The sequence below is a fragment of the Simochromis diagramma genome, unplaced genomic scaffold (assembly GCF_900408965.1).
Source record: "Simochromis diagramma unplaced genomic scaffold, fSimDia1.1 OVJJ01000320.1, whole genome shotgun sequence".
In the NCBI taxonomy this organism is placed as follows: Eukaryota; Metazoa; Chordata; class Actinopteri; order Cichliformes; family Cichlidae; genus Simochromis; species Simochromis diagramma.
Window position 1 is genome coordinate 6,959,951 of NW_024386773.1, and position 17,515 is coordinate 6,977,465.

A 17,515-nucleotide genomic window follows, 5' to 3' on the forward strand; every position below is an offset into this window, starting at 1 on the left:
ATTTGTTTTTTGCTAAAAGAGGCAATGTTAGCGTCTACGGTCAGACACATACATACATACCTTTTCCACAGAAGATGATGATATACATTTTTGTTCAGTTAATGAAAATCCATAAATTATTTTCTAGTTTGTTGAGAAATAATAACTTTCTTTTTAGAGGCAGTGTTTAAACAATTTTTATAGGCTGTACCTGACCTCTTTAAAATGAAAAATCTCACTGAAATGAGAATAAGAGAAATATTTTGCTGCAAAGCAGTAGAGAAAGTACTACATTGCTAAAGTACATTTAGATGTTTTTTGGGATCAAATGTCTTTCTTTCTGCTTGCATATTTAATTCAACCTTCAACTTTTTAAAACTCAGAGAGGAATTTATGTTATTTTGGCAATTTTTTATTTTATTTTTCTGTCCGTCTATCCACAATACTCTCTGTACCAATAAATGCAGGTACAGATGTTGGAAGCCTTTTGCGGCATGTGGTGTGTGAGGCAGTAGTGCACCTTATTGATCATTAGTCTATAAAAGGGCTAACACAAAAGCCATACAGGAATTAAGAATGAAGTAAATCCTCTTAGTTTTAATACTGAGAGGCAAAATGCCTTCAAGTGAAATTACATTCATTTAGTTTGCCGAACTCGTTCAAAAGTCCCACTTTGATTACTTTGAAACATTTGAATAAGTACAGTTCAGTTAATGTATTAATATCAGTAAGAGTAGAAGTAAAAGCCATGGACTGGACTGGAGAGTATTTCTTGCAACGCTCATCTTACAACCACAACCACCACACATACAACACACACACAATAAATAAACCCCCAGAGATGTGGACTCAAGGTCAGGGTGCTTAGTACAGGGGGATGTTGGGAGTGTCTTGTGAGTCCAGCTGTCTCCAGAGCTCTAAATCCCCTAATTATGAGGCAGGGAAGGCTGTCTCTATGGAGCATTAAATGTTCTTCTGTTTTGCAGATTCACCAATCCCCTTTTGCAGTTTTTTTCTCCCTTTCTGTTTTTCTTTTTTGTTAGTAAAGATAGCAGAGTAATGCTGTTTGAGGATATAGAAAAAAAGGAGGTGGTAAATAGCGGGAGAGATTGTTATTGATGTGACTAGCAGTAGTACTATTAGGGACAAAAGGAATTAAATGTTGCTTTTAATGCAGTGCTGTGCAAGTGCGGTTTTTGAAACAAAGACGGCAGGCTGTGGGACTGCAGACCTCACATTTCATAGGCTTCGGGATCTATATTTTATGATGCAATGAAATACACCCAGCATTTTATACAGTATATATTTTGCAGACTAGGTAAAGGTGTCTCACCTCTCGTGGTTTTGTCATCCTAAAACAGTAATTGCAAGTTTTCAAAAAGTTTTAATTTTAAGTAACGATTGAAGAAATAAAATGAGCCCCTGAGATTGGAGAAAATACACCGGCAAAGAAAAGATGAAAAGATCATGAAAACCACTTTTATTTCCAGGACATCCTATACTTCTGTTTAGTCAAAGCTGCTACCATTCCACATAAAATGTCTGAGTGTCATGACACACCAGGCTGCATTAGGGCAATGGGCCCTAACTCATCACATATAGACGCTTGTAAATTGCCCCCTGGAGTCACATTTAAACACACTGGGTAAGCATTATTTTTTAGTGTTGTGGAAATAGAAACAAAAGTAGTTTTTGTTGTCCAAATCTAATAAGCTAATAGAAATGAAAAGTACAAATCTCCTAATCAGGACATCTCCTGACCTCCTACCTGTCAAAGGTTTATTTTTCTCTAACACCACCACCCTATCCTCCAACTTTTTTGTTGCTTTTTTAAAGGTTGGCAGAAATGGGTGTATCGTGGCATCTGCTGTTGCCACAGCCAGTATGTTAAAGCACTGACAGGTATATAGAGGAGAAATATTTTATGCCCATACAATGTGTGTAGATTTCATAAAGAGGGTTTTGGAATTGTTATATATCTACTTCGGTTGTTTGAGTCTTTAAAGAAAACTCTGGAAGAATGTCACATTTTCATATTGATATTTCTTATTTTTTCTGCAAGTTTTTCCTCTTTTGACATTTTTCCCAAGAGGACGTATTGTTTAGCACACTTGACTGTGACATTTTTTTTGGGGGGGGAGTTTCAGTGCAAATATTTTTCTCTCCATGTTTTGTATGAGCACTATATCAGTCCCAAATATTGCGTTTGGCAGTAACCTTGTCAAGAGAGACATTTTAAATTATTTATATTAAAAATATGTGTATATTCTTTTCAAAAAAGTGATATGAAGATCTCTGTAAGACAAAGAACTCCATCGCAGGGAAAAACAGAAAAGAAAAATCAGCTCAACCTTTAACAAGTGAGCAAAGAGACAACTTCAATTAAATGAGGTATGAAAGGCTTAGATGCAATCATTACATTCAGCCATCTTAATCCTGTTTAGGGTTGTTGTGTTTGAAAATACTGTGCTGTGCACAGTACGTCTTGGTATTAATCATATCAAATATTTCACCAAGGCTTAAGGCTCGTCTTAGGCTTTGACTTCTATTAGATGCCCTCACACCTACAGGGCAGAAAATAATAGAGTATCATGATAAATGTGAAGCACCTCTGAACCAGAGTGAGGAATCAATTTATTTCTGCATTTTTAAGGTTGTACTAGTAATTTTTGTAACTAAAGAAGGCATCTTTTTTTCTAGTGCTTTAGATAACTTTCAGGGGATTATCTGTGTTTATTAGACAAATGGAGACATCCAATTTAACAGTAATTATTTTTATTGTAATTAGATTAGTTTTCATGAGATTAACTTATTACACGTGTTTGTGCTAAAGCTCTCTACAGATTGCTGGAAAAACTCTCTTGATCTCTTTGTGTTCACAGATGTTCATATTGCAAAACTAATTCATATTTTAACTGCACAGCTCAGGAAAAAAGTACCAGGAGTGTCCAGAATACATTTACTGGACTCCACAAAACAGAATATAATTTTGTTTTATAGAATACAGCAATCAATATTGTAGCCCTATAAAGTTGAATTGCTTTTTTTTATTATCATCTTATTATATGGTGTGCATATTAGTGCAGCTTCACTGTACTATATGCCATTTACATACACTGCTGTGTCAAGTACTTGAGCTTGACTGGTCAGAAGCAGACACCTCTGACAGCTTATCATATGCCAGGTTGAGACAGGCTTGTCAGTAAGCTAATGGAGTGTTCTAAGGTTAATTTACAACCATATGAATTCCATCAATAAGCAATTAAGAGGTGTGGAAACACAGAGGCACCCGAGCCAGCAGCTAAATCCCCCACCAACTCCCACCTGCTTTTAATCAATTAATTGCTGTGGCATGTCTGTTTAAAACTGCTTGATAGATTTACACATAAAACTGGCACATGAAAAAGCCACTGATCTCTGCGTGACCTTTCTTTTTGCCTTATCGGCCTTATCTGTCTCAAAAAGATTCTTCTCTCCATTCACAGAGTTTTTGAGGCATTACAAAAATGTTTCTCATTCTGATAAGAGCTCAGGCCTGTTCATGTGTTACTAAAGCGTCCTGCTGCCAAATTTTGTTGAGCCGCTAACTTTTAAATATGTGTGCACAATGTTTCATGAAATCCCTCACAGAGATAAAAACACAATTACATGAAAGAAAAATAGAAAATGTTGTGAAAAGTGTTTTTGATGCTCTGCATTCCTGATCAAAACTCAGATAGTCCTTGTGTAGGTAGCCATGACTGTCACCAGGTATCTGTTAATATTTCATTTAAACCATCACACAGTGGTCTGTGAAGTATGTATGTTCATATTTAAGCCGCCATAAAAAGGACCAGAGCACTGCATGTTGAACAGCTGATTTTCTGGGGAACGTGTGAGATTTCCATTCATTACCCCCTTCCCCTCCCTGTGCTCCTCTAAAGTGCTGTGAAGTCTTGCTCACATGTTTTCCCTTTACACTACCATGACATACTTGCTGGAATCCCTAGAGAGATTCAGATAGAGGGTTAGTGATATGATATGTATGAGATTTTCTACCTTATCAGCCTTATCCGACTCGCATGAGCCCTGGGGAGTTTCGAACATATTGTCCCCGCCATTCAGTTTCCATTTAAAGCTGAGATTCTCACAGCAGGTTTTTGCTTTCTTTTGAAAATAGATATAGTAGATAGATAAAGTAGGTCTCTATATTTGTTTTAGTCAGTTTTAAATATGTGGACAGAATTGCAATTCTCTTTATCCGCTTACCCTTTCTTGCTCTTACTTTCCTGTCAGTTTTGCCAGTAGGGTTTCCACCTACATGTATAACCCTAAAATGACATTTCATCACGAAATAACTCTTGCAATGCACAGAGAAAGTGAAAACTGATGTTTTGTAAGTGTTTATGAATTTCTCAGGTTGTGTGTTAGGATGCTGTTTCACACATCTTTTCCCTTGTTTTTCACAGCACCTCCAAACAACATATCAGTGGTGGCAGAAAACACTCCAGCCCCTTTCAGTCGATACCAAGCCCAGAATCTGACTCTTGTCTGCACTGCAAAGGGAGGGAAACCAGCCCCATCGGTGAGTTGCTGCTGAAGATGTACCATGCTGCCAGCTTGATTGGGACTTGCCTTTACAGCACACAGATCCCTGTTGTTTATAGACAAACAGAAACTCTGTTGCATGTTTTTTTGTTTTTCAGTGCACAGACCAGTACTATTTATATATGCGTCCCACTGAAATTTGCTGTTATTTGCTAAATAATAATATCAGAGTTTAGAAGGCATCTTCCTGCAGTCATTTAAAATATGTGCTGCTATTACTTTCATTTCAGCTTCTTTTGGCTACTCAATTTAGGGGTCGCCACCGTGAATCATCTTCCTCCATGTAATACTGTCCCTTGCACCCTCTTCTGTCACACAAGCACTCTGCAGATCCTCTCTCAGAAACCTCCTCTGTGGTCTTCCACTTTTTCTTCCTCCTGGCAGCTTCATTTTTTTTACTTCCTTTGTCCAGTATATCCACTCTATATCTCTCCCTCTGTTTAAATCATCTCAACATTGCCTCTCTAACTTTGTCTCTAAACTGCTCAACCTGAGCCGTTCTTCTGATGTACTCATTTCTAATCTTGTCCCTCCTGGTCACTCCCACTGAAAATCTTCAGCTCTGCCACCTGCAGCCTCCTGTCTTTTTGCTAGTGCCACATCTCCAAGCCATACATCATAGCAGGTCTCACTAATGTCTTGTGAAACTCTTGCTGCTGACCTTCGGTAACAAATCACACTCGTCTCCACCAATTCCGCCTTTCCTGCACTTTCTTCTTCACATCTTTTGTGCGCTAACTATTTCTTGGTAAGGTTGACCCTAGGTATTTAAAATCCATCTTGACTACTTCTACTCATTGCATCTTCACCTTTCCACCTCTCCCCATCTCATTCATACACGTGTATTCCTTCTTGCATCTACTGACTTTCATTCCTCTTTTCTCCAGTACATACCACAACCTCTCCAGACTCTCTTTCAGCTTCTCACTACTCTAAATAAAGCTTACAATGTTGTCTCTGAATATAATTGTTCATGGAGACGTCATCTGTCAGCCTGTCCATCTCCACTGCAAAGACAGGGCTTGGAGTTAGCCTCTGGTGTAATTCCACCCCCAACTTCAACCCATCTGTCAGTCCAACCCCACACTGTCTCGCTGTCCTCACACTCGTCCTTTACCACCCTCATATACTTCTTTGCAGCCCCTGACTTCCTCATACACTTTCACCATTCCTCTCCTGGTACCCTATCATATGCTTTCTAGATCCACAGAAGGCAAACTGACCGGTGACTGAGTATCATAAATATGTTTGTTGTGCAATGTAGCCAATAAAATGAGTAGATCAAATTTACACGGTTCATGTAATTGCATGTTATGGAGGTTATTTCATTCGCACATAATTATTATAATTAATGTCAAGGTTGTGGATCGTGGACCCAAATGCAGGACTTGAGAAACAGGAATTAAACTCAAAATTCCACTTTAATCCCATAAGCTCAATGGACTACAGACAGTCCGAAAGCATTTAATGAACAGAAACAGCAACCCGGACACCAGAAATCTCAGGAAACATAGGGCAAGGTGACACACAGCAACAAGGACAAGAGGAGACAGTATATACACACACAAGATAACGAGGGGAGCTATAACAGGTGGGAACACAAACAATGTAATAAGACAGGAAGAAAAACTCCACACAAAACCCAGAGAACAACAATAGCCAAAATAAAATAGAAAGAAGAGTAACAACAGACATGGGGGACAAGATTAACTTGACACAAATGACAAACAGGCAAATGAGAAAGATAAAAAGACAAATACAAAGACAAGGAAAAGGATGGGAACACAAAATAAGTAAATTAACGTAAGTGTATCAGGAACTCAGGCTAAGACCTAAAGGCACGAATAACAAATCCATAAAGAACTTATACAAAGAAGACATGTAAACACAAATAAATAACAGTGTGAATAGAAAGCTAAATTCCATCAATGGAACTCGTATCCAAAGACGATCTTTACATACAAAATACAAAACTAGAAAGAATCCATAGCCCAATTACTCAAAACCCTGGTTCTGCGACCACACAACCACAACAATACACCCTTATCCACACACATTTAGAAACACAGATGCATACAGCTGTATGCATCTGTGTTAGTCACAGTCACATTTTTCTCAATGCTTTGAAGTGCAAAACAAGGTCTTACAATATCTGAAGTATATACTCAGATGTTTGGTGGCATATGAGCTTACGGACGCTGTTTGAGAGCAGTCACTTGCTGTTAGTTCCCACTGGGTCATTAATCATTGTCCATGGGTATATGGTAATGGACTCCAGACCCTCAGTGCACCTTTCTCCAGCAATTATGAGCTCAGTGAGAGGTGAATACAAGGTGAACATGATTTCCGTCTCTCAGGTACTTCCTGGTTGATAGTGTGATGTCTACTGTGGTTCTTGCCTGTTATGATTTCACAGGGTGCCTAAAGCCATTAAAGCTAAGCACTGCTGGGTCCTTTTTTTCTGACGCACTGGTGAAAAAAAAGGATAAGTCACATTGCTTTTAATTAGCTTTGTCAGTGATGGACCAATTGAATGATTTAGTCACTGAATTGAGATTAAACCAACAAAAAAAGCAATGTGATTTTTCATTTCACTATCGATCACTATTAGGGATGTGTGATATGACGAAATATAATGGAAAAAGATATTAAAACAACTGTCGTTTCATATTATATCATTTGTTTCATGCTGTCGCAAAACACACTGTTTACTACAATATTTTTTCATTGCTTTAGATGACGTTTTGCAATAGTCATCACACCAATACAGAAGGACCAGCCAGAACAAATCGAGGAGCTCATTTCTAAAGTAGGGGTTACCTCTGTAGCATGGAATTTATTAGTTAATGAAAAGTCTGACACAGAGCAGAAAAATGTACTGTGCAAACTGGTCCCCACCACAGACACCGACACAACAAACCTCGTCTACCACCTAATGAAGAATCATGTGAAAGAGTATTGCGAGGGTTTACGAATGTGAAGCAAGAAAGAGCCATCAGGGGCTCGAAATAAAGCTCGGATTCAAATGTTAGAACAGGCTCCTCCCTGCAGCACGCCATATAATAAAAACTCATGAAGGTAATAGCTGCCATTACAACTTATATCTATAAATATAGGGTTTTGTGCATTGACAAAAACACTTGACTCCAGGTACACAATGCCCAGCCGAAAACACTTCATGTAAGTTCCCCCAGTTTATATTGTAATTGTCGATCCAATGTATTAGAGGAAATCTGCTACTTAGTATACCACGCTGCAATAAAGGATATGTGCATGAAACAGTGCACCTTATCTTAGACTGGACCAAAAAAATTGGGGGAAAAGCAAGCAGCATTGTTTCTAATTAATATTTTGACGTTTAGAAAGAATGATTGCTGGCATGTCTACAAAAAAATAAAATTAATGGACAAAATCATAGGTTTACATAAAAGTAACAAGCTATTTGGTTGAACTTGATTTAGACATGAAAGACCGTAAACACAGAAACCTTTCCAACTGACTATTGATGACCACTATACCTTCCACACTAACATATCATAAAGCAGCGGTCCCCAACCTTTTTTGCGCCACGGACCGGTTTATGCCCGACAATATTTTCACGGACCGGCCTTTAAGGTGTCGCGGACAAATACAACAAAATAAAACTAGTACCGGTACCGAAAAAAAGAAGATTTATTCATAACACACGTGAAAAGACCCAGGAAAACCGAGTTAACGATCAAAACGATAACAAAATAACGCTGAAAACCGATAAAAACCCTGAAAACCATACATTTCACACATGAGCCTCAACTCACCGAGGCCAGGGGGTTGGGGACCGCTGTCATAAAGCATTAATACCTTTAATGGAGCTCCTACATTAATCATATGGGGAAACCTGAATCCAATGGCATCCAAAAGATGACATAATTTTGTTTTCAAAGCACCTTTTTTAAGCAATTCTATTTTACCACTGAGGACCTTTGCCACAACAAACCCTGAAAAAAATTGTATTAGATTTTATTAGTCCTGCACACCCACACAGGCGTTCTTACTCATTCTGTTTGAAGCTGAGTAGAGCTACAGTTTGCTGGCAGTTTGTTAAAGTCACCATACAGGTTGTTGTTTTTTCCCCCTTAAAAACACAAAGATTAAACTTGTTCCACAAATGTGCGAAACAGGGGATTTTATTTTAGTCCGGCACAGTTTGTACAAACTCACAGTCCAGAGAAGGGGTTTAATTAGCCCATCTAAGTGAAAACACCTGGATGTGAGTACTTTAGAGTGAAGGGCCTTTTATTGTTCCTAGCGCTGTCATGGCGTGGAATATAAGGCATTCATGAGGTGTCAGAATAACCAGAAAAATGCATTACCACTAAAAGTCTTTGAGCTGTGCAACCCTTGGGTAGCAGGTTGCAGAGTTGTTGATATGATCATAAATGAGCAAAGGATGTAAATGTTTTGTTAATATAAAAAATGTTTCAATAAATCATGCACATTTAAATATCATAAAAGTGACTTGACTAAGTTACAAAAAGTATTTCAATTGTTTATTAGCAGTAAGCCCCATAGCAAGCCAGGTAAGTGTCTTTAAATTAAAGCTTAACAGCACAGGAGGTACAGGGTCCAAAAGCTTCCACACTCAGAATATCAAACCATCCAAAGAAGGTTAATTCATTTAAAATGAGATTTGTTTGCTCCAAATAGAAAAGCATAGGAATAAATATACCAAATATATTGTACAGACAGTAGTTTCAGTATTGCGAATTAGCTCTGCACCATATATGCGAATATTGTGTTTGGACTAGAGTGATGTAAGATATAAGGCCACGTCTGCTGATTCAAGGAACACGAGAAGGAAAACACTTTCAATTTGGACGGAAACATTGCCTCAGAGGAGAACTGATCATGACCTGTCTAACTTGCTGTGTACTCGTATAATAAACCAAAAACCTTGCCAATGTTCTCTGACAGGTTTTAAGAATAGACTTTCACACTCTAGTCTCACTGAGCCCTTTGAAATTTATATTTAATCCAATTCTAAGTCTTAACTGTGGTGCTTTTAATGGGTAAAAAGAAAAAAGGAAGAACTATTTTTTGTTTATTCAATGTCATTTGATAGCTAAGGCTGTAGCACATGCTTAGTTCTGTCATGTATTATTTTAATATTTGACACTTAAAATGTACCAAATGACATGACAAAACTTAGTAAGAAGTACCTGTTTTGAAATCAAACTATAGCTGGTAGATATAAGGTTTGAAAAAGGAAATTTACACCGGAGAAATAGCATTTTGTTGTGGTGTTGTTTTTTAACTCGTATATTGCATACACATAAGGAGAAATATGACATTTAAATAGTGTCCATTTGTTCTATTTATGCTATTGTCTACGGTCATGCTGCATAATAAAACCTCATTATTAGGTTTGTAAGTATTTGCTTGAGTGTTTCTGCTTTGGCCCAGTTATGTGGCTGCAACTTCAAACAGCTCCATTTGCTTTTTGATGAAACTCATTTAGTCTTTGTCGGTGCTACTGCCCGGGGCTTGTTGCAAAATGAGCTGTTGTCAGCTCTATTTTCAATGTCATATCATAGCAAGCCTGGTCTCAATAGGGACTCACAACTTACAAAGAAACCAACTGAATTGATTGAGCCAGCAATTAGTAACAGCTAGTAAATATGATCATTCATTGGCATTTTGTACTCTAAAGTATGGTGGTCTATAACAATGTTTTCCACTTAGTCTTTGAAGGGAAAAAATGTTATTAATACTTTAGTCTTGGAGAATGGGCCGAATAAGATATATTCACATAGACTTGAAATAAAACAAATTTTGTATTGACTGGCTTTTCAGGCTACAACATACACTTGTATTTTGTGTCTTCAACCCAGTCTTTGTCAAAACTGAGATAACATAATATCCTTGGTGAACACTGAAAGTACAAAGATGCTAAAAATACCAAATTTTAACAGCTGTCGTTCCACATTTGCTTATTTGCTTGCAGTTGTTATAGAGCTAAGTGTTCCACTGGCATTCATACACAATGAATGTACAGGGAGTTTTTAGACTTGAAACAGCTTCCTTTAGCAGCAGAGGCCAACACAGTGAAACTGCTGTAAGTGAACCTTAGCAATGAAGTTGAGGGGCAGAGAACTAAAACAATGATCTCAGCTCCATAAAGCTGAGCAGAACTGCAAACATAGGTTATGATTCTCTGTAAGTGCATCAGCATGAGCGAAAAGCATTTCACATTTTCACATTATTTTTACATTCATTGCCGCTGATACACTGTAATCATGAATGCATAACCTAATTTTAATGATAAGATTATTTTAATGTGAATTCACTCCAATTTTTATGTTCTCAGGTATCAAAACTTTTTTTATGCTGCCAATAAGCACATACAGTTCCTTTTATGTATAAGCAATACTTAGAGTTACTATCAGAGTGAAGACAAAAATGAGAGCTGCTAATTATGCTGCAAAGCAGCTACTGTAGACTTCAATAGCAAACAGTAGAGTTTACTAGCTTATTTTAGCCATCATATTTTCAAATTGTTTCATTTTATTTTGGTAGCTGCATTTTTGAATGGGAGAAAATAAACAACTGATTAAAAAATAATGAACCAACATCAAAAGGAAAGAGAGTAGAATAGCAGGTAAGAGGAAAAATCAGCATATAGTGAAAGATTCACTAATGCATTACATTTCCTTCTAAACCTAAACTTCCAAAAACAGTAAGTGCGCCTATATCTTTACTACCATAACTAAAGATATGTCTAACACCACACAGCTGAAAACCTCAACTGTGTGCTTGCAGTGAATGAACATGATTGGCTTACATGTTTCCTGGTTCGGCTTTTATAAAGCAGATGATTAGCTCTCTCTGTGGCAGGAAAACCTCATTCCTTGATGTTAAAAGTTTCTCTGACATATTTCTGTTCAGTATTCTTTGAATCCCAATTCATTACATTACCATATCTCTGTTTTACCCTACAATACAGAGTATGCACACATGTAATTATGCCTTTCCGCTGTTCAGCGCCAACCACAGGTACAAGCGCCATATGTCAACTCAGCGTGGACTTCTTATCGCTGTGCAGAAGAACCTCATGAGCTATTATAGACCATTCAATACAAAATGTCTTTTGTCCTAAACAGGCATGGCTTTGTATTTGCTTTGATAAATTGTTTGGCTCTCTTAAAGAAAAGAAAAAGTCCCTGTTGCTATGCAACATCCTTTTACATCCTTTCAGCATCCAGCATAATGTCTGATACATGATTCTGGCTTAGCATAGAAATTTGAAAGTGCTGAACTTCATCCAATATACTGTTGCAAGTCTTGTTATACTAGGCAGTTTCATAAGGCTCCTACTGTTCCTTCATCTGGCTGACTATGTTCCCTTTTATTGGTTCTTTAATTGTCAAATTAGAACTGAGAAAATATGCAAATGTGGTCAACCAGTAATGTTAAACTTGTTTTTTCTTTTCTGTAAAAAGTAGACTATGCTAGTTTAAGTGTTTAGGTGATAGAAGCAGTTTACTATTAGAATATATATTACCCTATCAGACCTATCAGCAATGCTAGGCAATTGCGCTACAATGTGTAGTGTATGTTCTGTACTTTACATTTATAAACTAGGTCCACCATATTTTCATATATTGAACACATTTTACTCCTTGAAGTATCTCCAGTGTCTGGAAGTTCATCCTTTTTAAAAACCTGTTTCTTCTCACCACTTTCTGGAGACACCCAACACACCAAATTCCTAACTGCAGCTTTGAGAGGGCTGAATATAATGGACGCATGAGTTAAAAGTGTCACCCATTATGTTTCAAGATCTGTCTGCATCTGAAGCGCTGAGGCAAGCTGGTGGCATATCAATAATAGCTTCCCAGTGCCACTATTAGAACATCCTCAGAGCACAAGCAAGCACTGATTGAAAAGAAGAAAGATAATGACAGTTAATAAGAAGGAAAGCTGATTAAGCCATGGCCAGGATCTCTCTCGTTGCCTCTGTGCTCTTTCTCTCCCTGTTTCTCTTGCTTCTGCTCTCCCGTTGAATCATTCTGTCACTATGAAAATTACTGGCTTGTCCTTTTGACACTGCCATGATTAATTGCAGCAACATGAAGGTGTATATGGACCAATGCATTATTGTTACATTTTTGAAAAGGTTTTGAATTCATGATGTTGGTGAGGTGGGGGCATTTTGGCAGTGAACAGAGTGCAGGTGCTCTCATCATAGTCTATTCACAAGGGAATGCAAAACCCTTCTTACGCCACTCATTACTGCCTTGGCATTGTATATGGGCTTAGAATTGCATATCTCTTTTTTCTGGGTTAATTCATTTTAGAATGAAGTAAGTGGTTTGTGTCTGGTTTCATTGTTTGCACATATTGAACTATGAAGTATTTTGGGATTTATAACAGAGCCATGATTGATAATCACTTTATTCCGTGCAATAGCACTGTAAGAGAATAATAGAGCCGCAATGCCAAAGGCCCTCAAAAATCCTCTTTTACATGAGAGTGAACATTCCAGTCCAGGTCCTGGGGCAGCAAAATGCAAAATGTATGGCATAAGCCACTGTCATGACTACAGACTATATAATGCACCTAATCTCCTACGTGATACTACAGATGTACTTTTTATCTTTTCCCACAACATGTTTGGAAATCAACCCATCATAAAAGATCAGAAATTGCCTGTTTTGTGAAAGTCTACTTATCAATAAGAAAAACAAGTGCATTCATCAGAACGCATAATATCCAAAAAGGTGATTCTTCTAAAGTCGTATCCGCCAAAAGTGCCCATGTCACTTTGTGAAGCGTTATCATCTTTTGGAGGCATGCATCACAATGAGAGACATCCTCAGTGTTATTTTGGCTGCTTTCTAATGACATGTAGAAAATTAATCAGTGTTTGCTCTCTCATTTGTACAGAATGAAAGAAGTGATGTGCTTTCCATTATCTCTGCCTGTCAAACAAGGAAATGTGGGAAATGGGATTTTTAGCAAATTAGTAGGTAGCTTAAAGAAAAACAGACCAAGACAGCAGCGATGGCAGATGTCTCCTTAATTGTGCATAGATTTTAGGATGAATTAGTTGGTTCAAATTAATATTTACAAGGACACAGGGTCCTGTTAGCTTATTTTGTTGCAGCACGAATCATGCAAGTAACCGTGTCCTATGTCTGTTTCTCCTTGCGTTCAGTACATTCAGAAATGCCATGAGATTGATTTCAGAGAACAGTTTACAAGATGTTAAATATTGGCTTTGGAAAACTTTATTCCGCTCTTACAGATTATTTTAATCCTAAATCCAATTTGTTCAGCATATGGTGTCTTACAAGTTAGCATTCTGAGCTTGAAATATTCAATAACGTCTCACAAATATTGGTATAAGACAGAATGTTTTTAAAGCTTACACATTCTACTAATTTGCATTTAATATCCACAAAGTATGGCTCAGCAAATCAGGCACAAGTAATGCAGAAGTAGTATCAAGTGGAAAATGTCTCAAAATTGATGATGGTAATACTGTTTAACACTGAGAAAAATATTGTCACAATAAATATGACTAGTCTGTAATCATTTAGACAGCACAACAAATAATCTAAAAAGACTTGTGTAACTCAACTCCTCTTCGAAGACTTTCATATCGAATATGTCTATTTATATCGCTGTCTAAAGTGTTTCCATATCCATGTCCCACTGTACATATGATCTGTTAATGGGAGAGGAAAGGAGCAGAACTGCAGAATAATGAAACAGAAATAGAACTTTAGTTTCTCCCTGCAGCTACATTTGTGTCATTCATTTTATTCATGTCTTTGATAAAACATCCATTCATTCCTTTTCTTTTAACTAAACCAGACAGGTGACAAAAAAATCTTTAGTCACAGTGAGATTACTGTGAATCAGCAAACGTATGCTTGATATTTTGCTGGAAGTAACACCTCAATAATGTATTATTTCCAACATGTTGAGAGCTGACGTAACACAGGGCTCAGTGCACCCTGTTAAGTCATTCAGACATTTAATCAATATTTCTTTTATGCCTATAAATGAACTTGTCTGTTAATGTTTACGGAAACAAATCAGTTATCTAGGCTTACTGAATTAATTCCCTATTATACCAATCTATAGCCAACACAGGTGTTATTGTGTACCCACACCATTTTGTCCAACAAAAGCTTGAGAACAGGTGCATAGATCTTTCTAATCCGCACTGCTCTCCCTCCACCTGCTGTGATAATTAATGAGGTGCTGCAGTACACATTGACAAAAGCTTCTTCTCTACGCAAGTTGTTGAGTAGCTGTAGGAATTAGCAGCAGATGCAATAGGGTCATTGTGGATAAGGTTGATGTTTTCACTTCCCATTGTGCTATTGAATTTTAGGCTGTCACATGAGGTAGACTGGTAGAAAAATTTGGTGGAGGAAAAAGTGCCAATCACTACAACAACCGAAAGTAAGCAAACTTTGGAGAGAAAATTTGTTGTATCTCTGTACTGTAGGTGTTGTGCAGGTTTGAGCAACATCTGCTGTGCATTAGAAAGTTTTATGAGTAAGCTATAAATACCACAAAAATCCCCTGCAGCACAACACAGCTCATAATGATATTGTGTGTCCAGTAGCAGCAGGGCCCACGGAGGCAGCCTTGTCAATAATATTCATATTACAATTAACATTGATGTAACAGTGAATGTGACTCAAAAGGGTAAAGCTGTCCACTAAGTGTAAATATTTCAATATGACATTTGAAATGCTTTACTTTTGTACTAATTACTATAGTGTTAGGAAGCACTTTCTGTTACAGTTTGATAATAATGTCATATTAAAAAGGAAACAAGAAGGTAATAAGATGGAAGTAACAAATTATTGCCAAAAATCCAAGTAATTGTCTTGTATCAACAGTGGTGCTGAGTAGTTTTACATTAAAGTTTATTTAATAACAACAGGTAATAATAACAGGTCAGAAACTGGTGGTAATTAGGTGGAAATAAAATATGCCTATAAGTAAGTAAGTAAGTAAGTAAAATTTATTTATATAGCACTTTTTAAGACAAAAACGCTGTTACAAAGTGCTTCACATAAAAACATGTCAAACGAACAATATTAGAAGAAATATAAAAGCATATCAAACAAGCAATAGTACAATATAAATATAAAATAAGACAACATATTACCCAAATGCCTGTCTAAACAGATGAGTTTTAAGCTGTTTTTTAAAAGAGGCCACCGTGTCGATGGTGCGTAGTGAGGAGGGTAAACCGTTCCACAGTATTGGAGCCAGGGTTTGAAAAGCGTGATCCCCCTTTGTTTTCAGACAAGTCCGTGGAATAGATAGACGACCACTATCAGTGGATCTAAGAGTTCGCTTTGGAGAATAGGGTTTGAGAAGCTCCGAGATATAGATGGGGGCCTCACCTTGTAGAGACATAAACGTAAAGGTGAGGATTTTAAACTTATATCTATACCCAATCGGAAGCCAATGCAAGGATTTTAGTATAGGAGTGATATGGGAAAATTTATTGCTGTGGGTTAAAAGCCTTGCTGCAGCATTTTGAACCGCTTGGAGCCGATTTAGTGAGGCCTTAGATACACAGGAGAAAAGTGCATTACAATAGTCTAGCCGGGAGGAAATAAAGGTGTGGACAAGCATCTGCAGTTCGGTTGTGGAGACAATAGTCCTGAGTTTGGCAATATTTCTTAAGTGGAAAAAGCAGGAACGGGTCACGGATTTAATATGAACATCAAAGGACAAAGATTGGTCAAAAATATAAGACTAATGTGTGGTAATAACATGACCCAGGACTGCAAATTTCAACACTATTTCTTTTTAATTACATATTAGTAACCTATTAAAGCAAACTTCAAGAAGTGTGATGATTACCTGGAAACATTTGTGGTAGTTTCACATTGGGATATACTGGTAATTTAGAACTGACCTTTACCCCGATGTTGATGATGTTCTTCTTGTTGTTGGGGATGGAAAACATCCAGTGCTGTGCTGTCACTTCAAATGTAAATCGTTCTTTTTGCTGGAAGAGTCATAAAATGTAAAGTTCCCTATTGCAAATATAGAGACAGCATATATCGTCTCTGCACAAAAAATTTACATACTAAGCAATGAACTGTAGAACTACAAATAATACTTTGAAAAAACTAAATTCAAATGACCAAAGGTTCCCCAAAGAGCTGCGGATTAAAATCTCTGTTCATTAACAGCACAAAAAATACCACAGGCTGTAACTACACAACCTTGTTTCAATGCTAATATCTGGAGGTTATGTGCAGAAATGGGAGTATGAATTCTCTATTGAGAGATAAGGCAGCTGGAGAAATTATGTGATGCATGAAATGCTAAGAAACACTTGTAATATTCAGGGAAATCCCTGACTGCAGCACTAGCTACTGCAGAATGATATAGGAAATGAGACAATTCTCAAATTAAAACGCCATTATTCTATATGTTTAACAATTAAGAAAGGAAAGAAATAAGAATGTGAGTGGTGCTGTTATGATGATAAAACACAGAGAACAAAAACTGAATATTTTCACATTCTATACTGAGTGTAATGGCTCTGTGGCAAAACAAAATTTACTGTGTGGGCTCTCTGTTCTTAATCTTTCCTGCCGATCTATTAATCCCACTGTATGCTGCTGTCCCAGCCAACAGCCAACAGACAGCGTAAGCAATAGGCTGTAACCATTCAGCTGCATTAAGCAGGTGAAAAGACAGATATTGTGCTCAGTAGTTATTGGCACCAAAATAGAACTAAAATGAGAATCAGTGTTGAAATTAATATGTCAATATTGTGTTTACCGCGCAGCTTGTTGTGATACCTCCTAATGACCACATATTCTATTAGGGCAAAATTGAAGTCATGCATTTGTGTGTACTCTTCTGGTAAAGATAAAGTATCTAGTTAAATATGTCTTTTTTTTTTTTCTTTTTTCCT

General features: G+C 37.2%; 1 protein-coding gene across 2 annotated transcripts in view; it reads left to right on the forward strand.

The window, feature by feature from the left end:
• Positions 1-17,515, forward strand: part of igsf21a (immunoglobin superfamily, member 21a) — a 177,742-nt gene that overhangs the window by 140,666 nt on the left and 19,561 nt on the right. For both annotated transcript variants that reach the window (XM_040005530.1, XM_040005539.1), the window contains one exon: positions 4,428-4,543. In XM_040005530.1, the coding sequence (XP_039861464.1) occupies positions 4,428-4,543 (116 nt within the window). The remainder of the gene's footprint in view (positions 1-4,427; positions 4,544-17,515) is intronic.